Raw genomic sequence first — 24558 nt, forward strand, 5'->3', positions numbered from 1 at the left:
CAAGTAGAGCTAGTAGAGCTATAAGCGTAAAGTAGCCAACATCAGAAGGTATATAATTGAGAGACTCTAACAGCCTGCAAAAAGTGACAGAAGACCGACACCCTTATTCACAAACCTAAGTTAAAGTTATCCTTAGAATTAAGTCAGCCATAGTCTTAAGTTCACCCACAACACGTTTCAAGAACCTACCTTGCACTTTCTGCGGAATTTTCGTCGTACTTGAGTAAGGCTTGGTTAAGGTAGCGTCTTAAAAATGTGGCGTGGAATGACAACATTGCGTATTCCGTTTATTATGCGGACCACAAAGAAGAAATATTGAACGGCACAGCGTACGCATACAACTCGCCGCCGCGGCGAGTCCTAAACAATTGACAGCAGCTGGTTGAGACCTACGACAAGCAGGCTTTTGTGCCGCCCCGCTTCACAAAAAGTGGTTTGAAAAATCTGCTCTTTGTGCTGTTTCTGCAGGAAAATATTTATGGTAGTGAGTTCGTTGTGCCCCGTCTTATGCAGCTGCTCATGGCGTCACGCTTTCATGGAGTTGGCACGTTTCAACTTCGGAGCGACGGCTTTGTCAATGTCTCGTAGCCGACCGTGTCACGAGTATGCAGTCGAGCGGATACCTGCTATGGTTACAAAAACACTATTTCCCGTAACAATCAAACTTCCCGAAGTGGTGCAAACAATTTTCTAGTAGCGTGATTGGCCACTCACAGATGCATAGTGTGTCGATTGTTGAATTATCTCACCAGCTGCTTCAACGTATTTTGTTTTTTTTTCTTAAGCACACATAAAATCCATCAAGACGTCGTCACTTCGTCGGTGAAGTTCACTTCAGTGCACCGTTCGACAATAAATAGAACTTCGTAAAAGATGCTGTAAAACTGTTCAAACTATCAAATAAATCAAGTAAAAGAGAAGGTGCCCAAAAGGGGTGCCCGTGTTTTGCATGTTCTTTGGGCAGTGTTCGTTCCTCCATGCGCTGTTAGAATCATGATTAATCCGTACCAACTTGCTGAAGTTTCAACTCTTTATACATAACCTTCATGTATTACGTGAAGGCGTTTGACTCAGCCGAGATATCAGCAATGTGGCAGGCACTACCGAATTAGGACATCGATGAATGCTACAATAACATACTGAAAGAAATCGACTGCGGATCCACAGCCACCATAGTTCTCCGCAAAGAAAGTGATAGAATCCCAATAAAGAAGGGTGGAAGGCAGGGAGACACAATAACTCCAATGCTATTCACCGCGTGTTTACAGGAGGTCTTCAGGGCCCAGTACTGGGAAGAGTTAAGGATAAGAGGTAATGAAGAGTTTCTTAGTAACCTGCGATTTGCGGATGCCATTGCTTTGATCTGTAACTCAGGGGACGAATTACAGCTCATTACTACTGGCCTAACACGGAAAGCAGGAGAGTAGGTCAGAATATAATATGCATAAAACTCTTGTATTGTCCAACAGTCTTGGCAGCAAACAATGCTTTGCGATTGTTGAAGAGATGCTTCCAGTTCTAAAGGAAGATGTTTAGTTATGACCAGTAGCCACCGCAGAGCCACAACATTACAGGGAAAGAACTGAAAGAATAAGGATAGAGTTGATCCCATTCCACACGCATGCTCAAATCATGAATGGTAATCTACAACTATCCCTCAAGAGGAAGGCGTACAACAGCTGAATCTAGCCGGTACTTGGAAACCTGGAGGCTCACAAAGAGGGTTAAGCTTAAATAGACGACAACGCACCGAGTGATCAAAATGAAAATGAAAAGTGTAACCTGCAGAGACAAGAAGAGAGCAGAGTTGCCCAGGGAACAAACCGGCATTAGGTATATCACTGTGGAAATCAATAAGAATAAATTGACATGTGCTGGGCATTTATCGCGAAGGAATGATAACCTCTGGTCAATAGGGAAAGATTCCTAGAGAAGGCGAACGCACTAGGGGGAGATAGAAAACTAGGTGGGCCGAGGAGATTAAAAAGTTTGCAGGTATAACGTGGTAGCAGAAAGCAAAAGGCTGGGTCCATTCGCGGATGATGGGAGAGGCCTTTTTGCCATGCCGTGAGCGTAGTCAAGCTGCTGATGCTGATGAACATTATTCGAGATAATAAAATTTTTATCTGCGAAGTAGCAGCACCGGTGTAACCGGCACGCACTATTGTAGAACAGTCAATGAAGCATATCAGATGAAATAACACTGACATTTGTAGAATCGCCACTGTTTATCAGTGTATAAGCGTGGTATAAGCACTTGTTTATCTGCTTTTAGTCGTTAGCCATCAATATTGTTGCGAAAACATTCTGCGCTGCATGAACGCTCGTTCATTCAGCAACTTATCCGCAGGATGACATTTTAAGGATCAATTGGTGATATCCACGCACAACTAGGCAAATGCGTAAGAGAAGTTTATGTAAGACTCATAAACAACACCCGTGTTCTTGCGCGCACGCTCGGCAGTTGCAATCAGTCGCCTATTAGACGGGCACATCATAGTCGACGTGGATGTTGCCCCTTTCGTGAATCCACTTGGTCGCAATCCACTTAGACCCGCGCAGCACCGGGCACCCAGTGTGCCATGTGCGTGTGTCAAGAATCTTCTTTTCGTGCCAGAAGTCGAAGTGCCGCGGCCTGTCATCGCCTTCGTAGGGCCTCAGGTTGAACCAGAACAGTGCTTTGCCAATCCGGGGCTTCACTGCCATTGGGGGATCCACGAACGCCGTTGCGCCGCCTATCGATACGTCCGACAGGAAGAGAAGCATAGTGGCCAGCCGGTTGCCGTCAGGACGCTCGGCTATTGCTTCGTCCGCGAGGTCGCCAAAATCTTTCGCGTCAGGGTGAGGTGTGTAGTGGCCACCAAGGCCGTAGTTTGCCACTTGGTACAGCTCTGCTGACTCCAGCGAGAGTCCCGTGGTAGCAGCAATGCGCCTGGCAAGATTGGCCAAAAGCGGGTGCTGGTCCTCACTGAGCCAGGAGACCTGCCAACGAATAGACAAAATAAGGACGCAAACCAAAGTTACCTACCGACAACCAACTGAAGCTGCTGGCCAAGAGTGTTTTCAGAATATTCTTTGAAAGATCGCTATTTATGGCACTACATTGCTCACTGTCCTGGGCGAAGAGCTCCAGGCCTATTGTAAGCACCACTTTACTTGTTTGTTGTCTGCACCATAGATTGCACCATATAACTAGCCGACACTTAGAGCACCACTTCCTCAACTGCGCACGCCGAACGCCATGTAGCATTTGCGACCAGAGGCACAGCTTCTCAAACTATGATGCCAGGGTTTCCACTGGAAGGGAAGTAACATCACCTCAGGAGGGTAGCTGCGCCGAGTAAACGTCAAGAACGCCCCGACTAATGTCTTTTCTATTCATAAGCTTCAAACGTGACCCATGCATGGATCCTGAGAACTCATACTGTACACTATTAATAGCAATTCCACCAAAAAACATCACATGTCATCATACTGTTACATGCCATGACAAACAACAAAGCGCGTATTTCTGAGAAAAGTGGCTTCATACGGGCAGCAATTCTGCCTCCAGAATTCGAAAAAGTGCTGACACACGAGGAAAGAAATCTCTAGCATCACAAGAGCATTATGCATTATGGAAAAGTTAAATTGAGAGCGTGGCTTCTGTGTGAGGCGCAATGGTAAAGGGATAGCGGAGATAACGGTCACCCATATATTCTATCTTTTTGCTATTTTGATACGCTTTGCAAATCATCTGCCTTTCTTCCTGTATTGCTTTATGTTTCTCTGTTTATTTATTATGTCTTTTTTCCTATGTTCAGTTCTATTTTTCTCTCTCAATAAGTAAATTAAAATCAATAAAAAGCCAGAAAATTTCTATTTTTCTTTTTCTCAAGCACACATCCTTCTACATGAAATAACCACGCTGGGCAGCTTGGGTAAACTTTGAACACAAACATACGGTATTTAGGAACGTTTTCCTAACATTTAACGAGGCCACGATTACCAGTTAGCAATGATAGTCTTCTTGCTTCCCCATGCGAAACTCTCTAGAATACAGGTGTCTACGCTTTGAATGCTTAAAAGCAGGTCATACACCTGTCTTTATCGCACTACCAGTTCACAGAGAGCCTTAATCCAACTCGCCCAGATTGGGGCGCCACACGCTCTGACACTGCCCCTTATCGCAGAGTCCTCTACGCTCGACCAAAAGAGGCAAGCAGCTCTGTGCTCAGAACGTCTACATCAACTCAAAGCCACCGAAAGGGCTAGCGACGCGGCGATGAGGCTCGGCTCACCCGTTCCAATGTGGCAGAGGCCGATTACTCCAACAACTTTGTGCACTAGCGGTTCTCTGGACCTAGACAAAGATTTCTGTCTCATCTGTGTCTTTTGAAGACGATAGTGTTTCTTGGAGACCTTCGACGCAAAAATTTTGATCTGTCTGTCTGTCTGTCTGTCTGTCTGTCTGTCTGTCTGTCTGTCTGTCTGTCTGTCTGTCTGTACATTTGTGTGTTTGTCCACTCTTAGACGCATCGGGTACTTGGAACGGCTGACCGCCTCAGTAGCGATTACCAATGGGGCTCAAGATTCAGCGTTCATACTTGTGCAATCGTCAATTAAAAAGCAATTATTGCGCATGTCTGGTGCACCATAACAACACGTATATATTCTGCATGTGCGTCTTTTACTAGAAAAGGCATACATAAGTAATTTTATGGACCGCAGCGCTTATTAGGCTGCGCTAACCATGCGACACTTGAAAGAAAAGGCGAGTGTTTCCAACGCTTCGCTAAGACGAGACGGTGGTGGCAACTACCCGTCGCCTTCCATTCTACACCTTCTCACCTCTGAGACGGGCGCGCACACCCGTCTCAGAGTCACGCGCTTTGTTTTCTAAGCAAACTGCTAGGTGGCGCTCCTGTCTTACGTGTGACGTGACTTGATGCGCTCGTTCACATCCGCTGCATGCTCGAGGCTCTCTAACGCAGCGCCTCCAGAATATCCTTCACCAACTTTCTTGTGCCTCAAAACATCAAATAAATGTTTTATTCACTCTCTCCACCCGCAAGACTATCGTCTTTTGACGACATTTGCAGAATAACATGCAGATACGGGGCCAATTTTTTTCCTCTTGCTCGCTCATTCATTTCTTTCTATAGCTCTTTCTGGCTGGTTCCCCCCTTTTAAGCCTTTTCTCACTCTATCTGTGATTGTATTTCTTAGCCTCTTTCTTTGCTTCGCTTTCGGCGTCTCATGGCTCGTTCTCTTATATGTCAGGGTTACTAGAGCTCACTCCAGAGAAATCAGCGTGCCTCATTTGGGAGCGAAGAAGAAGGGGATGAAGATTGGGGAGTGGTTCGTGATAATATTCATCTCGGTTTGTGACAGAAAAATTACGGCGAGCTTAAACAGCATCATTGTCAAAAGACTGACTCAGTCTTTCGTAATAAAGGGTAAACAGTACTGGTGAAGAAGGTTGTATGGAGATCATACTGGACAAAGCCTTGTGCATATTTGCAAGGGCACACCAAGCTACCTCATATTACACTGTGCATTCTTTCATGTGGATGCACTTACCTTCTGTCTCTGCGCTATATGAATGTTGGCAGTGGTGTATCCCCTAGTTCAGGAGGGCGGGGCGGTTGGGGCGAACCCGGCCATGCGGGCTAAATCCATACCTACTGGCCATTTTGAGAATGACTATGCCTCAGTTACCCCCTTTTCTGGTTACGCCTTTTCAGTAACGTTGGTAGAGGAAAATGACAATGTCTATTCACCGTACATGCCTCATAATGGCATATTGCACCACACTCATTATACTCACCTTGCTGATTCGAAGCGGGCTGGAAACGCCGGAAGGGTTTTCTTCGGTGTAGACGGTGCCGCGAACGAGGTTCTTGGCGCCCATATTGCGGATGACTTGGCTCTCCCAGGCACTCACGAAGTCGTGTAAAACGACGATTCGAGGATCGTACGAGAGGAACTCCACCTTGAGCGGCTGCAGCAAGAGATGCGGATGGCCGCCACCGACGGAGTACTGGCAGACCAGGTCACCGTGCAGAGGCCAAACGTCACCGGAGCGAACGCAGATTGACTTGTAATGCTGCATATCACTTCCGGGCGGCAGTGGATACGCAGTCTCACCTGCTTTGTTCGCGAGCAGGGACGCAATTCCCATGCGAAACCGGCGTCCGTGCCTAGCCGCCACATGCCGTCTCATTTTTCGTAGGGCGGCTTTGGACCAGATGGTGCTGTTTCCGAAGCGTCCCTTTGTGAAACAACCTCGGGCCACATCCTTAAGGTCATTGGGAGATGGCAACGGCAGCAGGTTGGAGCGCATCGAGACCATTTGTCGAACGGGAACGTCGTAGACCTGCTGCAGCTTACACACACCTTCAGCTGCTCCCTTCAAGTCACTTGACATTGGCCACCAAGCCCACAAGGTTTCGGAATCGGGGAGGCTGCGAAGGATGTCTTCGTATTGCCACCCGATGACGGCCCTGGTGAGCGTTTCGCAGTAGTTGCCTAGGCGGCTGGCGAAAACAAACTTCGTCAGTGGATCGTCGTGCCGCGGTGGCACAGAGGTCGCAGTTTGGAACTCGTCAATGCTCGTTCTGATGCGTAGCTGCTCAGACAGCAGGAAGCGAGAAAGATCTTCGAAAGCGAGGCTTTCCGTCACCAGGCCCTCCTGGAGGTGGATCGTTGAAGTGTGCAGCTCGTTGACGCCGCCAACTTCGATCAAAAGGCAGCTGAGAGAGTAAACGTAGCGTGACCAGTGCATGGTATAATTCTTGTTCCTGTTGCAGATGAGTAGTACTTACCCACTACGTGGCCTTGACAAGGCAGCTCAATATGAGACAAAATAAGAGAGTGAAGAAAATTAAAGTAGAAAGTTTGTTGTCTGTGACTGTCATATTGTATTTTGGAACTTCCGTTTCTAGGTTGTGCAAAGCACAAGCTTTCTTGGTTTTACGAAGTCATATAATAATAAATATCAATCTGTTACCAAGCTAAATGCTTAATGTACACAAATTTTTTTGCATATCAGTGGTGGGAATGCCTTTGAGCATTTTGGAGAAGCACGCAGAAAATACACGCAGAAAATGATACACGCAGAAAATCAAAATTCAGCTTAAATTTAGTTTATTGTCCCGCCAGTTTACAATTTATATACAGAGAAGCAGAAAGCCCCCAAAATAAGCAGAAAAAAATAAAAGCAGGGTTCTGTACACAACTTCAGTGCTTGTAAACAAACTGACTTGCGCCGTACAGCCCACTCAAGGAGAAGGCTTCTGGTGCGCCACTTGCAGTAGTGCTTATTTATTAGAACTGGTGGTGTTTTCGTGGTGCGTTTGAGTTTGCTGCTTTATTAGCTCTGGCGCATTCCTAAGAATGTATTAATAGCAAAGTCTAGCGGCTACATGAAGGGGATCGACGTAGAACACTGGAGATACAGGCGCTGCCACTACTGCAGGTAACATGGCTCGCGAGGCCGACAGGCGGCGCGCAAAATATCCGCCGTGGCTTTGCGATCAACGCGGTCCCCTGCTTCGAGTTAAAGAGGTATTATAACATAAACCCCCTAAAAAGTTGAATTTGCAGTTTTGACACCAAAAAATTTCCTGCACTCTGAGAAACAAACCCGTGGAAGCGTGATGTCAAGCGGCCTCCCCAGGTGCTTCAAGTGCCGCAAAAGTGCGCCGCGTGTCCTTTGGCGAAAGCATTATGCGTACGTCAAATTTTGTTTATCTCGCATAGTGTTTTTTTACAAGTTTTTTATCTTTATTGCTCCTTTCCTCAAAAGTGTTGAATCGATTTCAATGAAACGTTTTATGGGTGAGCTAAATTAGGTTAGAAACAACGGGAACTAATAATTGATTATTTCATACAAATTGAAGCTGCAAATATTTCACAACCGTGTGCACCCTCTGTCACAGGTCCCGTTAATTGGGGAGGCGATCGCCGGAATAATTCCAAGGACCGAAGTATCAGTCTCCCGAACTGCAGCACAAAAGCGCGGACAATTTAGAAGTGGTTCTATTTGGCGCGCCAGCGGACTCCGGCTGTGGTCCAAAGAACGACTCAGAGCCGAGAGTTGATAATCAAAACAAAATATATTCTCAAATATGGCAGATCAAACGATACACAAATATGCACACTAGACAATAGTTGAATACGATATGTCACCAATCAAACAACGTACTACACAGTACAATCAGCCACACTCGAAACAACAGACACAAACAACAATACGCGCTACAATGCAATCACATGCATCGAACAACCAAGACACTTAAAAACTAAAGAGTTCGAAAACATATTCAGTCCAAAGTCCTTGGAACAAAGTCTAAATAATACTCTTCCAAGAATCACTCACCTAGAGTCCAGCGCTGTTGCCGATCCGCTGCCTCCGAAGTTTCTCCTCCAGGAAACCTCGCGTCTTCCATTGGCCGCTCTCCAAGCACCAAACTTCTTCGCAGCTAACACGTCGGCTTCTCACGCGTTGCAATAGCAGGACGCATCTTCGCTCTCAGGCGGTAGACTCATACTATTCTTCTGCCGGTAGCACCAGCCCTCACCCTTCAAGCGGAAATCTTCATTACCTGCTTTGTCACTGAGGACAGAAGCTCTCGCCGACACGGCGAAATGACCCTGCGCCACTTGCGCAAAACGTTCATCTCCGCCTACGTACACGAGTGGAAACTTTCTTTTTCTCCTGATCTCTCTTCTCCTCTGCTCTCTTAAATACCTTTCGCGCTAGATTCCAGAAAATTCTAGTCTTTCCGTCAGCGCGATGAACAGCCATGGCTGGGGAAAAGGCGTGACGTTTCGAGAGCCGTCTGCGACACGTGACGCAACTCTGCATCACCACGTCTCTTTCCTTCGATATCTTTCCAGAGCTTGCTCGGCCGCCGGTGTGAGGAGGTTGCTCGGTGAAATGACACTTCCGAGGAGGAGAGAGGGCGCGCCAGGTGACTCTTTGGATGCTTGTTTTCTCCTTTAGCGTAGACCTTGAGGCGCCTCTTGGCGCTTGGTCACCAGAATTCGGCGGCGCGCTCTTTTTTTAAAGACGATTGTCTTTCTTGGGCACCTTCGACGAAATAATTTTGGTCTGTCTGTCTGTCTGTACGTTTGCATGTTTGTCTGCCCTAACAGTACGTCAAACGGCACCAAACGGCCAACCCCATCCACAGCGCCCAGCAATATTGCTCAAGGTTTAGCGTTCATAATTGTGCGATTGTCAATTAAAAAATGCAAATATTGCGCATATCTGAGGTACCAAAACAACATGTCTATGTTTTGTATGTCGGCCTTTATGCTTAGAAGAGGCACACACATTTAACTCTAAGAGCTGTAGCGTTTAACGCGCTGCGCTGACTGTGCAACGCGATGCTCAAGAAGGTGTTTCCAACGCTTTGCTCCCACAGCACGGTGCTGGCACCTGCACGTCACTTTGCATTCTACACCTTATCACCTCCGAGACTGGCGCGCATCTTCCTCCGCGGTCACGCATGCCTTCGTTTTCGAAGATAACTGCCAGATGGTGCTTTTGTCTAGCGTGCCTAGATGCGCTTGTTTGTCTCCGTAACACGCTCGCGGCACTCTAACGCAGCGCCTTTAGAATACCATTCACCAATTTTTTTGCTCAGAACATGAAATAAACGTTTTGTTCACTCTCTTCAGACGCAAGGCTATTGTCTTTCGACGACATTTACAGTGTAACATGTAGATTTGGGCCATTTTTTGAGCACTCTTTTGTGACACTGCCCCCCCCCCACTTTAAGAATATTGTCGCATAATATTCAAAACCCCAGAAATGAGCGCGAAAAGATCCACACAACAACAGTCAATAACACAGTCCATCGTTCATGGCGCGTCAAATTCACACTAGAACACTCAATACAATTGCACAATGCAATTAGTTCTAACAACACATGAAATATAACCACATGCACTTGAGTGCAACTCTTCATCATACATTTCAAACAATAGAAATGTACACTTACAATTGTACAATCCTATACAACACGTCACCGCAACGAACACTTTGACTCGCTCGACATACACTTGTGACACAGGATAACAACAACACAACACATTGAGGCTCAACACTGCCAAACACATTCCGACTCGACCTCAGCACCTATCCTGTGTACTTCCAGCTGCGCTTGCGCCCTTTCTCGTGGTGCTCGCTCGATCTCTTCTTATTTTTCTTTGTTCTGTTCCGGTGAGCCCTTACAATCGTTGGTATCTGAGGTGGCGTCTCAGCCATCGTTGACACATTCGACACGGTTAACGGGTCATAACGTTCAACTGAACTTGCCTAGTTATTCACCAGCTTGTTCACGTCACGACATTGGGCCTGGCTGGCCGATTCCGTCAACTTTTGACTGTTGGTCGGTTGAGGTCGTTCCGTCGCGATTCCAGCTGCACAGCACGTTCTCTCGTTCAACACGATCATCTTCCGATTCACTGTCTTTTGTACCGCGGCTTCACCTTGAACTTTGGTGGAATCCTTCGCGAGATTCTCTTCCACTGTACCTCTCAAATGTTGGGTTGCCGGCGGCTCCATCTTCGGGTCTTCCCCCAGAAGTTCGGCATCGTTCGGCTTTCGCGCTCTGTCGATGTTTCCGATGACGAGGTCGTACAGGTGGGTCTTTATGCACAAGGCAGTAACTCTTCCGCTGAAGTACGGGGTTTAAACCTCTATCTCTTCTTCGGGAAGCACCCGAATCATACTGTCAATTAGGCAAACTAGTATTGTTTGGCCTGTATACTTATTTTCTCATACCAAGTTTCTTCGCACGATAACAGTGGAGATGCCGGTGTCTCTTTACACTGTAAACTTCTTACCCGCAACTTTTCCAGGCAGCGTTGGCATTACCTTCGTAACACCACTTGACCGTTTTGTCGTTACAGCACCCACAACAGGAAGTTTCTTCCCATTTTCAACTCTACGAATCCATCGGTGACGTCGTCATCATCGGCTCTTGAAGCCACCTTCACACAAGCTACTTTGACTCTCTCCGTTACGACATGCGTCTGCCTTGTGTCCAGTCTGACCACGTTTGAAACATTTTACAACAGTAGGGCTCGTAAAGTTACTTCGACAGCTGTTAGCGCGATGACCTACTCGATTACACAGAAAACATCGCGGAACTCTCGCCGGTGCTCGCTTCTTTTCTCCGGGTGCCGATTTCTTCAAATCTGCGGGACACTCGTTCTTAACTTTGGCGGGATTTCTGCCACCTTGCGCTTCCAAGAATTGGTCGACCAATTCAAGCATGTCTTCAAGTTACTTAGCTCTCCTCTCTTTCAAGTACAGCGACAGGATTGGGTGGCAAATGGTGAGAAATTGCTCTCTAATAAGGAGCTCTATAAACTCATCATTTTCCTGTGTTGTGCCTGAAAGTTCGATCGATCTGTGAAAATAATGGCTAAGCCAGGCGGTGTACTGCGTAGCCGTCTCACCATCAGCTGGTTTCTCTTTGCGAATGCTGTTCCGGAAACCTTCCACAGTAAATCTAAATCGCTTCAGTAAAGCAGCTTTCACTTTGCATAGTTGGCTGCATCGGTCGGCGTCAGCCTACCGTACATACTCAGCGCTTCACCACTCAAGCATGTATTCAAGCAATACCTTTCGCGCTAGATTCCAGAAAATTCTAATCGTTTCGTCGGCGCAATGCACAGGTAAGGCTGCGGAAACGGCGCGACGTTTCGTGAGCCGTCTGCGACACGTGACGCAACTCTGAATTACCACGCCCCTTTCCTTCGAGATCTTTCCACACACTAAACGAAAATGACCTGAAATAACCTCAAAAACTGGGTAAACCATTTGTCCTCTAGCGCACTACCTTTCCTTGGTTTTTCTTACCACCTACTATCGAGGTAAAAATTTACTCTCGTGCTGAGTTTGTAAAAGTAGGGAGAGTAATAATTATTTACCCCAGTGAGGTTTTGAGCGAGTATAGAGAGAGTAAATTTTTACTGCCTTCACAAGGTTTTTGAGGTGATTTCTGGGAGTTATTTCCGAGGGTAAAAAAATAAAAATTGACGCGTGCATTCACCCAGAGTTGACAAATTTATTAAATAGCAGACTTGATTGAATTTATTAAACGGCAGAATTGGTGACACATAGATTCACATACAGACAAACACGCACACACAACAAATGCAGAATAATACACCACTCGAACAGACTGCGTTGCTCAACTACACGTTGACAATCCGGTATATATAGGCACGACTTTTTGACCGGTCCTGTAGGACCGGTAGGAGAGCTCATTTTTGCATTGATGAACAACAACAGTTGTAGGTGCAAGCGTAAACTTAATGTGGGCTGCAGGGCACTAAATGTCACACTGACCTTTTATTTTAAATCTACCCGGTGTCACCTTTTTGAGTATCCAATAATTACTTAGCACACCGGGCTCATGTCCCCACGCGTGTATGCACTGCTGATGCACAAGTCCATAAAATATACCTAAGTACGCACAAACCATGGTAGCTGAATGATTTTAATTGAGCGACGGTGCATGACGGTGCACGTATTCATCACAACGGGCGTAGAGGAGCGGTGCACGCCTGCACACAAGCTTCTTACCGACGACGTACTAGGCCTTTTCGAGGAGCACGGCTATCCGATGAAACACAGCTGGCGATCACAGAACACATATCCTGTGCGAATTTCGTCGTCATTTCAGACACAAATGAACACGTGACCGCCATCTTACGGGGACGGGGCGGTGTATGCATGCTTCCAACTAAAGACCACCGTCCGGGTTTTCTTCGTGCTCACCGGCAGCCGCTGTTGGTTCCGTCTGCCTCGTATAGGCTTCGCGCTGCATGTTTGAGAACAGTTGGTGCATGAGGTGGGCAATTCGGGCAGCACTTTACTCCAGCAGACATCACCTACTGTGGAACAAAATATATGCGATGCCTATTTCACCTGCCCCGGCGACACACTCCCACTGGTCACTGGCGGCTGCGGCTCAGTGCCGACGACAGAGTGAAGCATTTTGCTTATTGCTTCTCCAGTAGGCAAGCACGGACGATGACACCAGATTGATTTTGTTACCACTGGCAGATATTCGCGATTTGGCTCGGAAGCGAGATATTCGCGACGTGCAGGTTCGGAGGTGCTCGGAAACGCACGTTCGCTCGATAATGTAGGAAACAAGTGAGATCCATCAGCCCAACCAGACACACAGATACCGAGCTCCTTGCACTGTCTGTCTCCAAGGCACCACCGCCGAGACGCTCCCTGGATTTCGTGCCGACCGGTTGTGCGCCCGCGTGCTCCGCGCGCTCGCGACCTTCGGCGTCATCGTAGCGCTGGCCGACTGGGCTCGTCCTACGTCAGCTCCTGTCGCCGACGACCTTCGACGACAGCGCAGCTCTGATTTACTGGTCCTGCTCTACGCCATCTACAGACGCCGACACCATCTCTCGCAAGTGTACCCCGTCCTCTGACTCCAGTGACCGTTCTTCCATCTTTCCTGTCTCTCCTATCCCCTCAGTCTGTTGTTGCTTCTTCTTCCTCTTTCCTATACCTTTACTTCTACCCTTTTATCCCTCCTTACCCCCATCCCTTTGTGAGCTCTGTGGCGGTGTCGCTCACTGAGGCAGACAATAACGGGGCTCACTTTTCTCTTCCTTTCTCTCAAGAACCACTCAAGTCACCACCGCCGAGCAAAAGCCAACAATTTGCGAAAATATGCAGGACAACTTTCCACAGCAGGTTTTCTTTCTTTTTTTTCTTCTTTTGAGATCTCCCCCCCCCCCGTCTTTTTTTCTTTTTTGTTCACACAATGCTGTTCTCGCTTGTTGTGCTTATGCTGCCCCCAGTTCCAGTGAAAGTGCGTTGACTCGAGGTCAGTCCTCAGGCCCGGCAATGCCAAAAAAAATCTGTGGTCTTCGCGTACCTTTATGATTCACTGAAAGCGTCACAATGGGGGGTATGGGGCACGACACCGGTATGGTATGGGGGCACGACACCGGTTGGCGCAAAATGTTCACGCCGCTGCTCACCTTCCAGATCGTGGCCTGTTGGGTTGCAGACACCGTTGGCCTGGGCGACTGCGCTTGGTCACCACCCGGTGACCTACCCGTGCCCATAGCGCCCTCAAGCCATCTGGATCAACCACGGATTTCGTCACCAATCGTCAGCCCGCTGATACCAGCCCGCGCCTGCAGCTACGCCTGGCAACGCTTCTCATCGTCGACGTCACCAACCACGTGGGGCCAATGCGGCCTACATAATCTTCACAACATCACCAAAAGCTCGGGGCACGACACCGGTTGGCGCAAAATGTTCACGCCGCTGCTCACCTTCCAGATCGTGGCCTGTTGGGTTGCAGACACCGTTGGTCTGGGCGACTGCGCTTGGTCACCACCCGGTGACCTACCCGTGCCCATAGCGCCCTCAAGCCATCTGGATCAACCACGGATTTCGTCACCAATCGTCAGCCCGCTGATACCAGCCCGCGCCTGCAGCTACGCCTGGCAACGCTTCTCATCGTCGACGTCACCAACCACGTGGGGCCAATGCGGCCTACATAATCTTCACAACATCACCAAAAGCTCGGGGCACGACACCGGTTGGCGCAAAATGTTCACGCCGCTGCTCACCTTCCAGGTTGGTTACCTTACCCATTCTAAACAATACTATACCAATAACTACTTCCTTGTCACGGTGTCGTGCCCCTACGACTTGAAATTGCGCTACTGGCTATGTACTTGTTACAATGTGTTCACCCTACAATTGTTGTCACAGTTGATACTCTTACTATCAGGGGATGTGGAACTAAACCCCGGTCCAACTAAAGCACAGATAGAACCTCTATCAGACGCTATCAAGAAGATCGAGCAAACCGTTTTAACCATTCGTGAAGATATTAATCAGCTCAAGGCAGTACAAACTAACCATGAAACAGTTCTCTCAGCACTAACAAACCGAATCTCAGCGCTAGAAACAGTCCAAATCGAACCCTCATCGGGCGCCGTACCCAATGACACCGCCAAAATCAAACATGAAATTGAAACGCTAAAAGCTGCTAACACCGACGCTAGTAATCGACTGCGCCGCAATAACCTTCTCTTTTTAGGTATTGAGGACTCTGTTAAAGAAACTTGGGAAGAATCAGAGCTTAACGTCATAAACTTTTGTTCCGCCCAACTAGATATTACGCTCGAACCAAGAGCCATAGAACGTGCTCATCGGATCGGAAAATTTGCCCCAGACAAGAATAGGCCAATCATGATAAAGCTCGCTCACTTTAAAACAAAAGAAAAGATTTTGAGCTGCGGAATTAAGCTCAAAGATACGACCTTCGCCGTAAGAGAAGACTTTGCAGCAGCCACTCGCCTTGCACGCTCTAAATTACTCAAATTCATTCGGCCACAAAAGTGTGCATTTAAGCTGAGGGTTGACAAACTTATTGTTGGAAATAAATCATACTTCTATGACGCGAAAACTGATAAAGTCACAGAACTTCGGAACTCACCCGTCATTACATTTGAAAACAGCGCATCATCGGAAGCCACCTCTGTTGGCAGAACATGACGGGTTTGCAATCATTCCGCCTCGTGTAACAAGTGTATCCGTCCTATGGCATTTCTAAACATAAACATTGCATTTACTAACATACGAAGCATAATTCCTAAACGCGACGAACTTTGCAGTTTCATAAATGATATCAGTGCTGACATGGTGATACTAACTGAAACATGGTTGCATGATGACGTCACAGATACGGAAGTGTTTCCATCCAATTTAAATTTTACAATTTTTCGCCGGGATCGCAAAAGTAAGAAAGGAGGTGGCGTGCTCATAGCTATTAAAAACACTCTAGCATCCTCACTTATTTTCCATGACGATAAAATAGAATTAATCTGGGTTCTTGTCTCCAACGGAGCCTCGAAATTTGTTTTTGGCGTCTGCTATAGGCCGCCAGACAGCCACCCCGACTTCTGCGACCTACTTCATCAATCCCTCCACACCATTACAAATAAACATTCTAATGCACCTATATTTTTGTTTGGGGACATCAATTATCCTTCAATCAGTTGGTCGTTGCTTTCAGCGTCGAATGGGACATCATCTAAAGAGCAACAATTTTTAAACACTGCCCTTGATTTTAACCTTCACCAGGCTATTACGTGCCCTACCAGGGGCAATAACATACTAGACCTCCTGCTAACTTCGAGCCCTGACGACATAAAAACCATTAGTACGCTCCCTGGTCTTAGTGACCACAACCTAATCCATATTTGCATCGCCTCCCCGCTTAAAAAGAAATCACCCACACGGAAGGTAATCACGGATTACAAGAGAGCAAATTTTGATGCGATTAATCACGAACTCGCCAACTTCTTAGAAAACTTTAGGAATACGCACCTAAAACGAAGTGTCAACTGTAACTGGGAACTTTTTAAGACTACAATGCTTAACCTCAAAAACAAATACATTCCTTCTACCCTCATTAAATCAGATTCAAACTGCCAATGGTTTAACAAACAGCTAAAATTACTCTGTAACCAAAAGAAACGCTTGTACAGAACGGCCCGCCTAAGCCAAAGTTCAACTGCGTGGGAGCGCTACCGCGCGTGCGCTAATCAGTACTTAACCGAACTAAAAGCTGCAAAAATCAAATTCTTTTCCCATGACCTACTATCAATTCTTCAATCAAATCCCAGCAAATTTTGGCGCATGCTGTCCCCCAAGTCACAATCTAATCGAATAAGCCTCACTAACGCTGACGGAGAACCAATACACGCTGACCAGTGCGCTTCTGCTTTAAATGACCACTTTACGTCTGTGTTTTCCTCTGCCAACACCACTGATACCGTAACACTGCCCGAATCTGCAGCTGTAGCGATGCCAGAAATTGAAATTACCCCAGAAGGAATATTCCTACTCATTAACAATCTTAAAGTTTCATCCTCGGCGGGCTGCGACAGTATTAACAGTAAATTACTAAAAAATACCGTTTCTGTCTCAAGCCAAATACTTTGCCTAATCTTCACACAATCATTACAAACAGGAAACGTCCCAGACGATTGGAAGAAAGCTCAGGTTATTCCCATCTTTAAATCAGGCAACCGCGCAATCCCAGCTAACTACCGACCTATTTCCTTAACCAGCATCCCATCTAAAATGCTCGAACATATTATAGCTTCAAACCTAATGACATATCTGGAATCCATCAAATTTTTCTTCGATCACCAACATGGTTTCCGGAAACAACTATCATGCGAAACACAACTGGCCGAATTCACACATGATATTCTTCACTTCATGGATGAAAATCTTCAAACTGACGCCATATTTTTAGATTTCTCTAAAGCATTCGACCGTGTTCCTCATAACCTCTTACTCTCTAAACTATGCAACCTTGGAATCCCTCCCAACATAATTTTCTGGATAGAAAATTTTCTAAAAAACCGTAAGCAGTTCACCAGCGCTAATGACCACGACTCACCTCTTTCCGACGTAACGTCCGGCGTCCCCCAAGGTGCCTGTCTCTCCCCGCTCCTTTTTCTAATATACATAAATGACTTACCCACCAATGTGTTAACCAAATTAAGACTTTTTGCCGATGACTGCGTTTTATACTCTCCAATCTGTACACCAGACGACAGCATTAAACTTCAACATGATTTATATTTAATTGTAACTTGGTGTGATAAGTCACTAATGCCGTTAAACCTAACTAAGTGTAAAATTATGTCATTCACCCGCAAAAAGAGCCCAGAAAAATTTACCTATAGCATAAAGTCTGTTCCCATTAGCCCTACCCTATCATACAAATACCTAGGAGTGCATCTGTCATCGTCGCTATCCTGGTCAACCCATATTCAAATAATCTGTTCAGAAGCTTCACGCACTCTCGGATACCTGCGCCGCAACCTAAAATTAGCCTCACCAGACATTAAAAAATTAGCTTATGAAACGTACGTCCGACCGAAACTAGAATATGCTTGCTCAATTTGGCAACCCTCACAAACATATCTAACTAACGATTTAGAAAGGATTCAGAACCGCGCTGCCCGTTTTATTTACTCCCAATACTCTAACGATATCAGCGTTACTGCACTAAAAGAATCATTGAAACTGCCGACCCTCGAATCTCGTCGTATCATTTCTCGATTGTGTCTGATGCATGCTTTCTATTATCACCCTCAATCACGGCACGTCCTCCTTCAACCATCACACAGAACTTCATCCCGCATAAACCACAGTCACCCTATCGCACCAATAAATGGACACACTTCTGCAATGATTACTTCCTTCTTTCCCAATGGGATAACACTGTGGAATAAACTACCTGATAATATAGTCACGTGTAATAACCGCCAAATTTTCCGCAGTAAGCTAAAATGTCACATGTCGCAATCTAACTGAATGTGCTGTTTTCCCTGCCAATGTTTAAATACTTTTTTTTAACTAATGTATAAACTGTCGTCACTTTTCTCTGGAAGCTTACCTTTGTACCATTACTTTTTTATTTGCATTTGGTAATATTGGCGTTTTACTTTGCATATTGTACCTTTTTTTTTTCATTGTTCTTTGAATGTTTACGTTTTGGAACCCTTCGAGTTTTGTTGAGTTGTTCGACATACCTTGTACGCCGCCCCCCCTTATGTAATGCCTCCGGGCCTTTAAGGTGGAATAAATGAAATGAAATGAAATGAAATGAAAAGCCACCGAAGCAGCTGCACCTTGCAGTCACGTGGTAATAAACTCTAAAACGCATGTTAAAAATGACGTGATAGAAAACTCCCTACGTGGTAAAACTGGATTTTGACATCCTTTTACTACTTGCCTGAGAGGTGGTGGTAAAACTATGTCATGTTCCATCTTTTACTCCTACACGAGGTAGTAATTTTAAGAGAGTTTTCAGAGGTCATGAGCCGCAAAACCCACAAACTCGGATAGTTTTTGCTTACAGTGCAGGGCTTGCTCAGCCGCCGATGTGAGGAGGTTGGTCGGTGAAAGCACGCTTCTGAGGGGCAGAGAGGGCACGCCCGGGGAGTCTTTGGATGCTTGTTTTCTTCTTTAGCGTTGACCTTGAGGTGTCTCTTGGCGCTCAGTCACCAGAATTCGGCGGCGCGCTTTTTTCTGAGCGATCGTTTGTGACACCCTCTGTGGCATTGTAAATGCAGTAATTTTATGTCTTACAATAACTTCATAAAAATGGTAGATTCTTTTAGTTCAGATATTCTGTATGAGTCTATGCTATAACACTGCTGAGTATTGTTACATTCATTTTAGTGGTAGTAGAGATAAGGTACATTGAATAGGTGAATCTACTTTAAATTTTGAGAGTGGCCCATGGGAAGGATATGGAACCTAGGCATAAAAATGCTTTTTTTTTTTGAATATACTGCAGGCCCTTCACGGCCCAAGCAGGAGTGGGTACACAGATACATCGAAATACATACATTGCCAGAAAAAAAAAATGAACAAACAAAAAAAGAAAAAAAATCATGGTGCAAATTCAATACACTGTATGCGGTTGATGAAAGAGTCAATCGTACTACAACAAACAATGTCGTTGGGTAGGCTGTTCCAGAGGGAGATAGCTGACGGAAAAAGTGAATGTTTGTGAGCGTTTACACGACTTAAAGGTTGGCGTATTGTTTTAGAATGATTTAGTCGGAATGATTGTTTAAGTGGATCTTGCAGATAATGAGAGCGTGATATGTGGAAATGACCATGATATAATTGGTAAAGGAATTTTAATCGTGACATTATTCTGCGTTGAAAAAGTTGTTTTAAGTTTGCCCTTGCGAGTAAATCTGCGGTACTGGACTGCCTCGCGAATTCTGAATATACGAACCTTACTGCCAATTTTTGTATTCGTTCTATTTTACTAATCAGGTACTTTTGATGTGGACTCCAGATGAGATCGGCGTACTCTAAACATGGTCTAATTAGTGTTTTGTAGGCATTTATTTTAATATGTGGTGGTGCATTGCGCAGTTTTCTTCTTAAGAAAGATAATTTCTTTTCCGCTTTCTGACACATGGCCAAGATGTGTGGTTCCCAGTTAAGATTCGGCGTGAGTGTAATGCCTAGGTATTTTACTTGATTGCATTTTTCGATAATTGAGTTTCCAATCCTATATGTATAGTTAAGGGGGGATTTCTTATTTGTAAAAGAAATGCAATGCGTTTTTGATGTGTTTAATTTCATGCCCCAAGTATTGCACCAGGAATAAATTGCCTGAAGTGAATTGTTAAGTTTAGTTTGGTCGTCTGAATTGCGCACGACTGTGTACACGACACAGTCGTCGGCAAACAGACGCATCTGAATAGGGTTCTCAACGGAAAAGTGGATGTCGTTAATAAGCATTAAAAATAGCAGAGGTGCAAGAACCGATCCCTGAGGTACACCAGAATAAACATCAAGTGGTTCTGATAGCTGATTGTCAATTTTAACGCTTTGTTTTCGTTTAGTTAAGAAGTTGTTGATCCAGGATATTATTTTGATATCAATACCAAAAGCCGTTAGTTTTTTGACTAAATCCAGATGTGGGACAACGTCGAACGCCTTAGAAAAGTCTAAAAATATAGCATCTAATTGGACGTTATCGTTGATTGCGTTGGCTATGTCATGAGTTAATTCAGCTAATTGGGTTATAGTTGAGAGGCCTGATCTGAAACCATGCTGTTGTTTGTATAGAAGTTCGTTTGTTTCTAGGTGGGTTATTATGGCCTTGAAAATTACATGTTCCATTATTTTGCAGCACGAACTCGTAAGTGACACTGGGCGGTAGTTGCTTATTTCTAGTTTGGGGCCTGATTTATGTATAGGAACTACTACAGCATTGCACCAGTCGTCTGGTATCTGTGAAGTTTGAAGAGATAACGTGTATATTTTAAAGAGATACTTAGATGTCCAATTAGCGTATCGGCTTAAAAATGAGTTAGTGATTTGATCGGGGCCCGTAGATTTCTTTTGATCAAGCTTTTGTAATAGAGAAAGTATGCCCTCCTCATTTACGATTAATTCTTCCATGGGTATTTTCACAGTATAAGGAGGTAGTAGCGCATTACTGGTATGTTTCGTGAAAACTGACTGAAAAAACTTGTTCATCTCATTAGCAATGTGTTCGGGATCTTTAATGATTTGTTCCGAATTTTTAATTTGTGAGATTGAGTCTCGTTCATCTGATAAGTATCGCCAGAATTTTTTGGGACAGTGCGCCATAAACGAAGCTAACGTAGTGTTAAAGAAGCGGGTTTTTGCTTCTGACATTTTATGCTTTAATGTCCCGATAAGATCACGTACGTTGTTTTTGGTTCCCTTTTTCTGCCGTCGTTTTATTTTTCTTTTCAGTTGAATTATCTCACGCGTTATCCAAGGGTATTCTCGGTTGATGCGTTTCTTTTTATTCGGAATGAATGTGTCTTCGCAATATTTAACAGTGCTTTTAAAATGCGCCCAAAGTTCTTTTACGTCTGTAAGCTCAATGAATTCATGAAATTGTGTTTCCAGGAAACGTAGCACAGCAGGGTCATTTGCACGTGCGTAATCTTTAAAGTAAGTAGGTAGTGGCTTTTTGTATTTCTTCGCGCATGAAATAGGGCAGGTTAAGGTAATCGATTTGTGATCGGAAATGCCATTCTCGATGGACGCAGAAGAACCTTCTAATGTACTACTTACAAACGCTAGGTCAAGTAAAGACGATGACGTCGCAGTGATCCGAGTGTTATCAGTTACTAGTTGATTCAATGAAAACGCGAACGCTACGTCCAGTAGTAATTCTGAACTAGCAACGTCACGACCATCATGTGAACCATTGTTCCAATTTATTCCGGGAAGATTAAAATCCCCAGCAAGGATAATTTTTGACCTAGAGTTAGTATGCTTTGAAAGATAATCATGAATCACTTCAATGTAGTCAGGTGCCGCATTTGGAGGCCGATATACCCCTCCTACAAATATACTTTTATCATAATATGTTATTTTGCACCAGACGCTTTCGTGGTCGGGAATGCCATCGAGTTCAAAGGTTTTGATATTTTTTTTTAATTGCTACCGCTACGCCCCCGCCTCTTGACCCTCTATCTTTACGGAGCAGTCTGTATGAGGGAGGGACGACTTCCGAGTCACGTACTCCGGAGTGAAGCCAAGTCTCTGTTATTATTAGAACGTGAGGTTGGTAGGACGAAATTATGTTCTCTAGTTCATCAAACTTGTTTAGCACACTTCTGGCATTGAGGGAAATGATTCTAAGTGTTTTAGTACTGTGCTGTCAGTTCGAGTTTTTCTTATTTGTAGAAGTTTTATGCTTAGATGAAGTTGGTCGGTTGTTTCGTGGTGGACCCGCTTTCTTCGATATATCTGTTCTAGCATTCTTTACTGGGTCCCAAGTATAAACTTTATCATTGACTTTCAGTTTATCGAACGACAGTTTGACTTTTGCTCCTTTGGCCCTTTCGTTTGCCGCAGAGTGCCATAAGTGCGCGCGCATATCCCTTACTCTTTTGGAAAAATCTTCGGAGACGGATAAGGGCGTACCCTTGAGTTTATAACAGCAAGATAAGATTTTGTTTTTTTCACTGTAGTCGAAGAGACGTAGGATGATTGGCCTTCCCTGGCTGGTTCTATGGTTGCCTATTCTATGAATCCTTTCGATGGTCTTTACTTCGATACCGAGTGTTTGTTTCAGAATGTCATCTTTTACTTTCTTTTCCAGTAAGATAGCATCTTCGTCAGACTCTTCCGTTACACCATAGATAATCAAGTTATTACGTCGGCTTCTGTTTTCTAAATCATCCAGTTTAAGTGCAAGACTTCCAATTTCATCTTTCATGGTGGCGTGCTTACTTTCATACTCGGCCAATTTTTCTTCGCAGTGTTTAAGTCGTTCCATATCAATTTCGATTTTAGTGAGCCTGGTTTCCATATTATCCACAGTTCGTTCAACCTTTTTCAAATTAGCCACTACTTCCTTTAACGTTTTATTTGTTTTAGTTTGTTCTTTGAGTATTTGTTTTAAAATGTCATTGTTGGGACGGGTGTCCGATTCCGAATCAGAATTCGGACCGGGATTTAGCTCAACATCACCCGATGTTAGTAACAGCAGCTTACACACATCATAGCAATCAGCAATCAGGGCAACAAGAAAGCGTGGACTTGGCAGCACCATCAGGGTTACATCATCGTCTATTAATGAGGTTACCGAGTAATTGTTACTAACCTGCACAACGAAAAGAGCAGGAATAAGCATCGGTCCCTGGTCGGTGCCACCAAGTCCACTGAAGTGTCTCGTGTCATGAGCCAGGCTTTTATACTGTTGGGCGCCTGCTTGCGTCGACGAGATCTCGTCCGTGGCGTGGTAGCTGCGCTGTAGAGGTGCGTAGAAGATCGCAGGCGCTTGCGCAGATTCGTTCCCTGTTGTTGTGTCATCGGCGATTACTGGCGTAGTTCCATTTGTGTGCAGATGCGTGACCAGCCCGGTAGAGAGGCCTTTAGGCCATAGCGCAATCTGCACAACGAAAAGAGCAGGAATAAGCATCGGTCCCTGGTCGGTGCCACCAAGTCCACTGAAGTGTCTCGTGTCATGAGCCAGGCTTTTATACTGTTGGGCGCCTGCTTGCGTCGACGAGATCTCGTCCGTGGCGTGGTAGCTGCGCTGTAGAGGTGCGTAGAAGATCGCAGGCGCTTGCGCAGATTCGTTCCCTGTTGTTGTGTCATCGGCGATTACTGGCGTAGTTCCATTTGTGTGCAGATGCGTGACCAGCCCGGTAGAGAGGCCTTTAGGCCATAGCGCAATCTGCACAACGAAAAGAGCAGGAATAAGCATCGGTCCCTGGTCGGTGCCACCAAGTCCACTGAAGTGTCTCGTGTCATGAGCCAGGCTTTTATACTGTTGGGCGCCTGCTTGCGTCGACGAGATCTCGTCCGTGGCGTGGTAGCTGCGCTGTAGAGGTGCGTAGAAGATCGCAGGCGCTTGCGCAGATTCGTTCCCTGTTGTTGTGTCATCGGCGATTACTGGCGTAGTTCCATTTGTGTGCAGATGCGTGACCAGCCCGGTAGAGAGGCCTTTAGGCCATAGCGCAATCTGCACAACGAAAAGAGCAGGAATAAGCATCGGTCCCTGGTCGGTGCCACCAAGTCCACTCTCGGTGCCACCAAGTCCACTCCACACCAAGTCCACTTTTATTTGAAACGTAGTGGCATTGCTTGTGAGCAGATAGAAATTTATTATTTTTTATTTATTGGTACTGCGATTCCCTGGAGGGATTTTAGCAGGTGGGTACAAAAGATGTAAACATCAGCATATACCAGGCAAACAGATAAAACAGCCTATCGCATTTCACATAGTCGGCAGCCATATAACACAAAGCAAACAAATAACTATCACTTGCGTTTTACAACGTAAACAAACGTAACAAAATTTTATGGATGACACACCACTCTCAATTTAAGAAAAGAAAACAAAACTAGCACACAAGTAAAATTATTTCCTCTGTTCTTCCGGACCAGCGGCAAAGAATGTTAACGACTGTGCAGAGACTTGATGGTTGTTTTAACTATTCTAATCATGCATAGCTCTG

The 24558-nt window shown here is 45.4% G+C and overlaps 1 protein-coding gene across 1 annotated transcript; it reads right to left on the reverse strand.

Moving 5' to 3' along the window:
- Positions 1 to 1841: 1841 nt before the first annotated feature.
- LOC119161810 (prolyl 4-hydroxylase subunit alpha-2) lies at positions 1842 to 6853 on the reverse strand. The gene is made up of 2 exons (XM_037414321.2): positions 5810 to 6853; positions 1842 to 2982 (listed from the first exon to the last, which is right to left on the reverse strand). Exons 1-2 carry the CDS (start codon positions 6764 to 6766, stop codon positions 2482 to 2484), a joined length of 1458 nt encoding a protein of 485 aa, XP_037270218.1. The 5' UTR covers positions 6767 to 6853; the 3' UTR covers positions 1842 to 2481.
- Between the last annotated feature and the right edge of the window lie 17705 nt (positions 6854 to 24558).

This window comes from Rhipicephalus microplus, chromosome X (assembly GCF_043290135.1).
Source record: "Rhipicephalus microplus isolate Deutch F79 chromosome X, USDA_Rmic, whole genome shotgun sequence".
Taxonomy (NCBI): domain Eukaryota; kingdom Metazoa; phylum Arthropoda; class Arachnida; order Ixodida; family Ixodidae; genus Rhipicephalus; species Rhipicephalus microplus.

Bases quoted from the DNA above. Each gene is read 5' to 3' on its own strand.
- LOC119161810 (XM_037414321.2), bottom strand. From the start codon at position 6,766: ATGCACTGGTCACGCTACGTTTACTCTCTCAGCTGCCTTTTGATCGAA. The intron at 2,983-5,809 runs GTGAGTATAATG...ATTCGTTGGCAG, and splicing joins GCCCGCTTCGAATCAGCAAG to GTCTCCTGGCTCAGTGAGGA.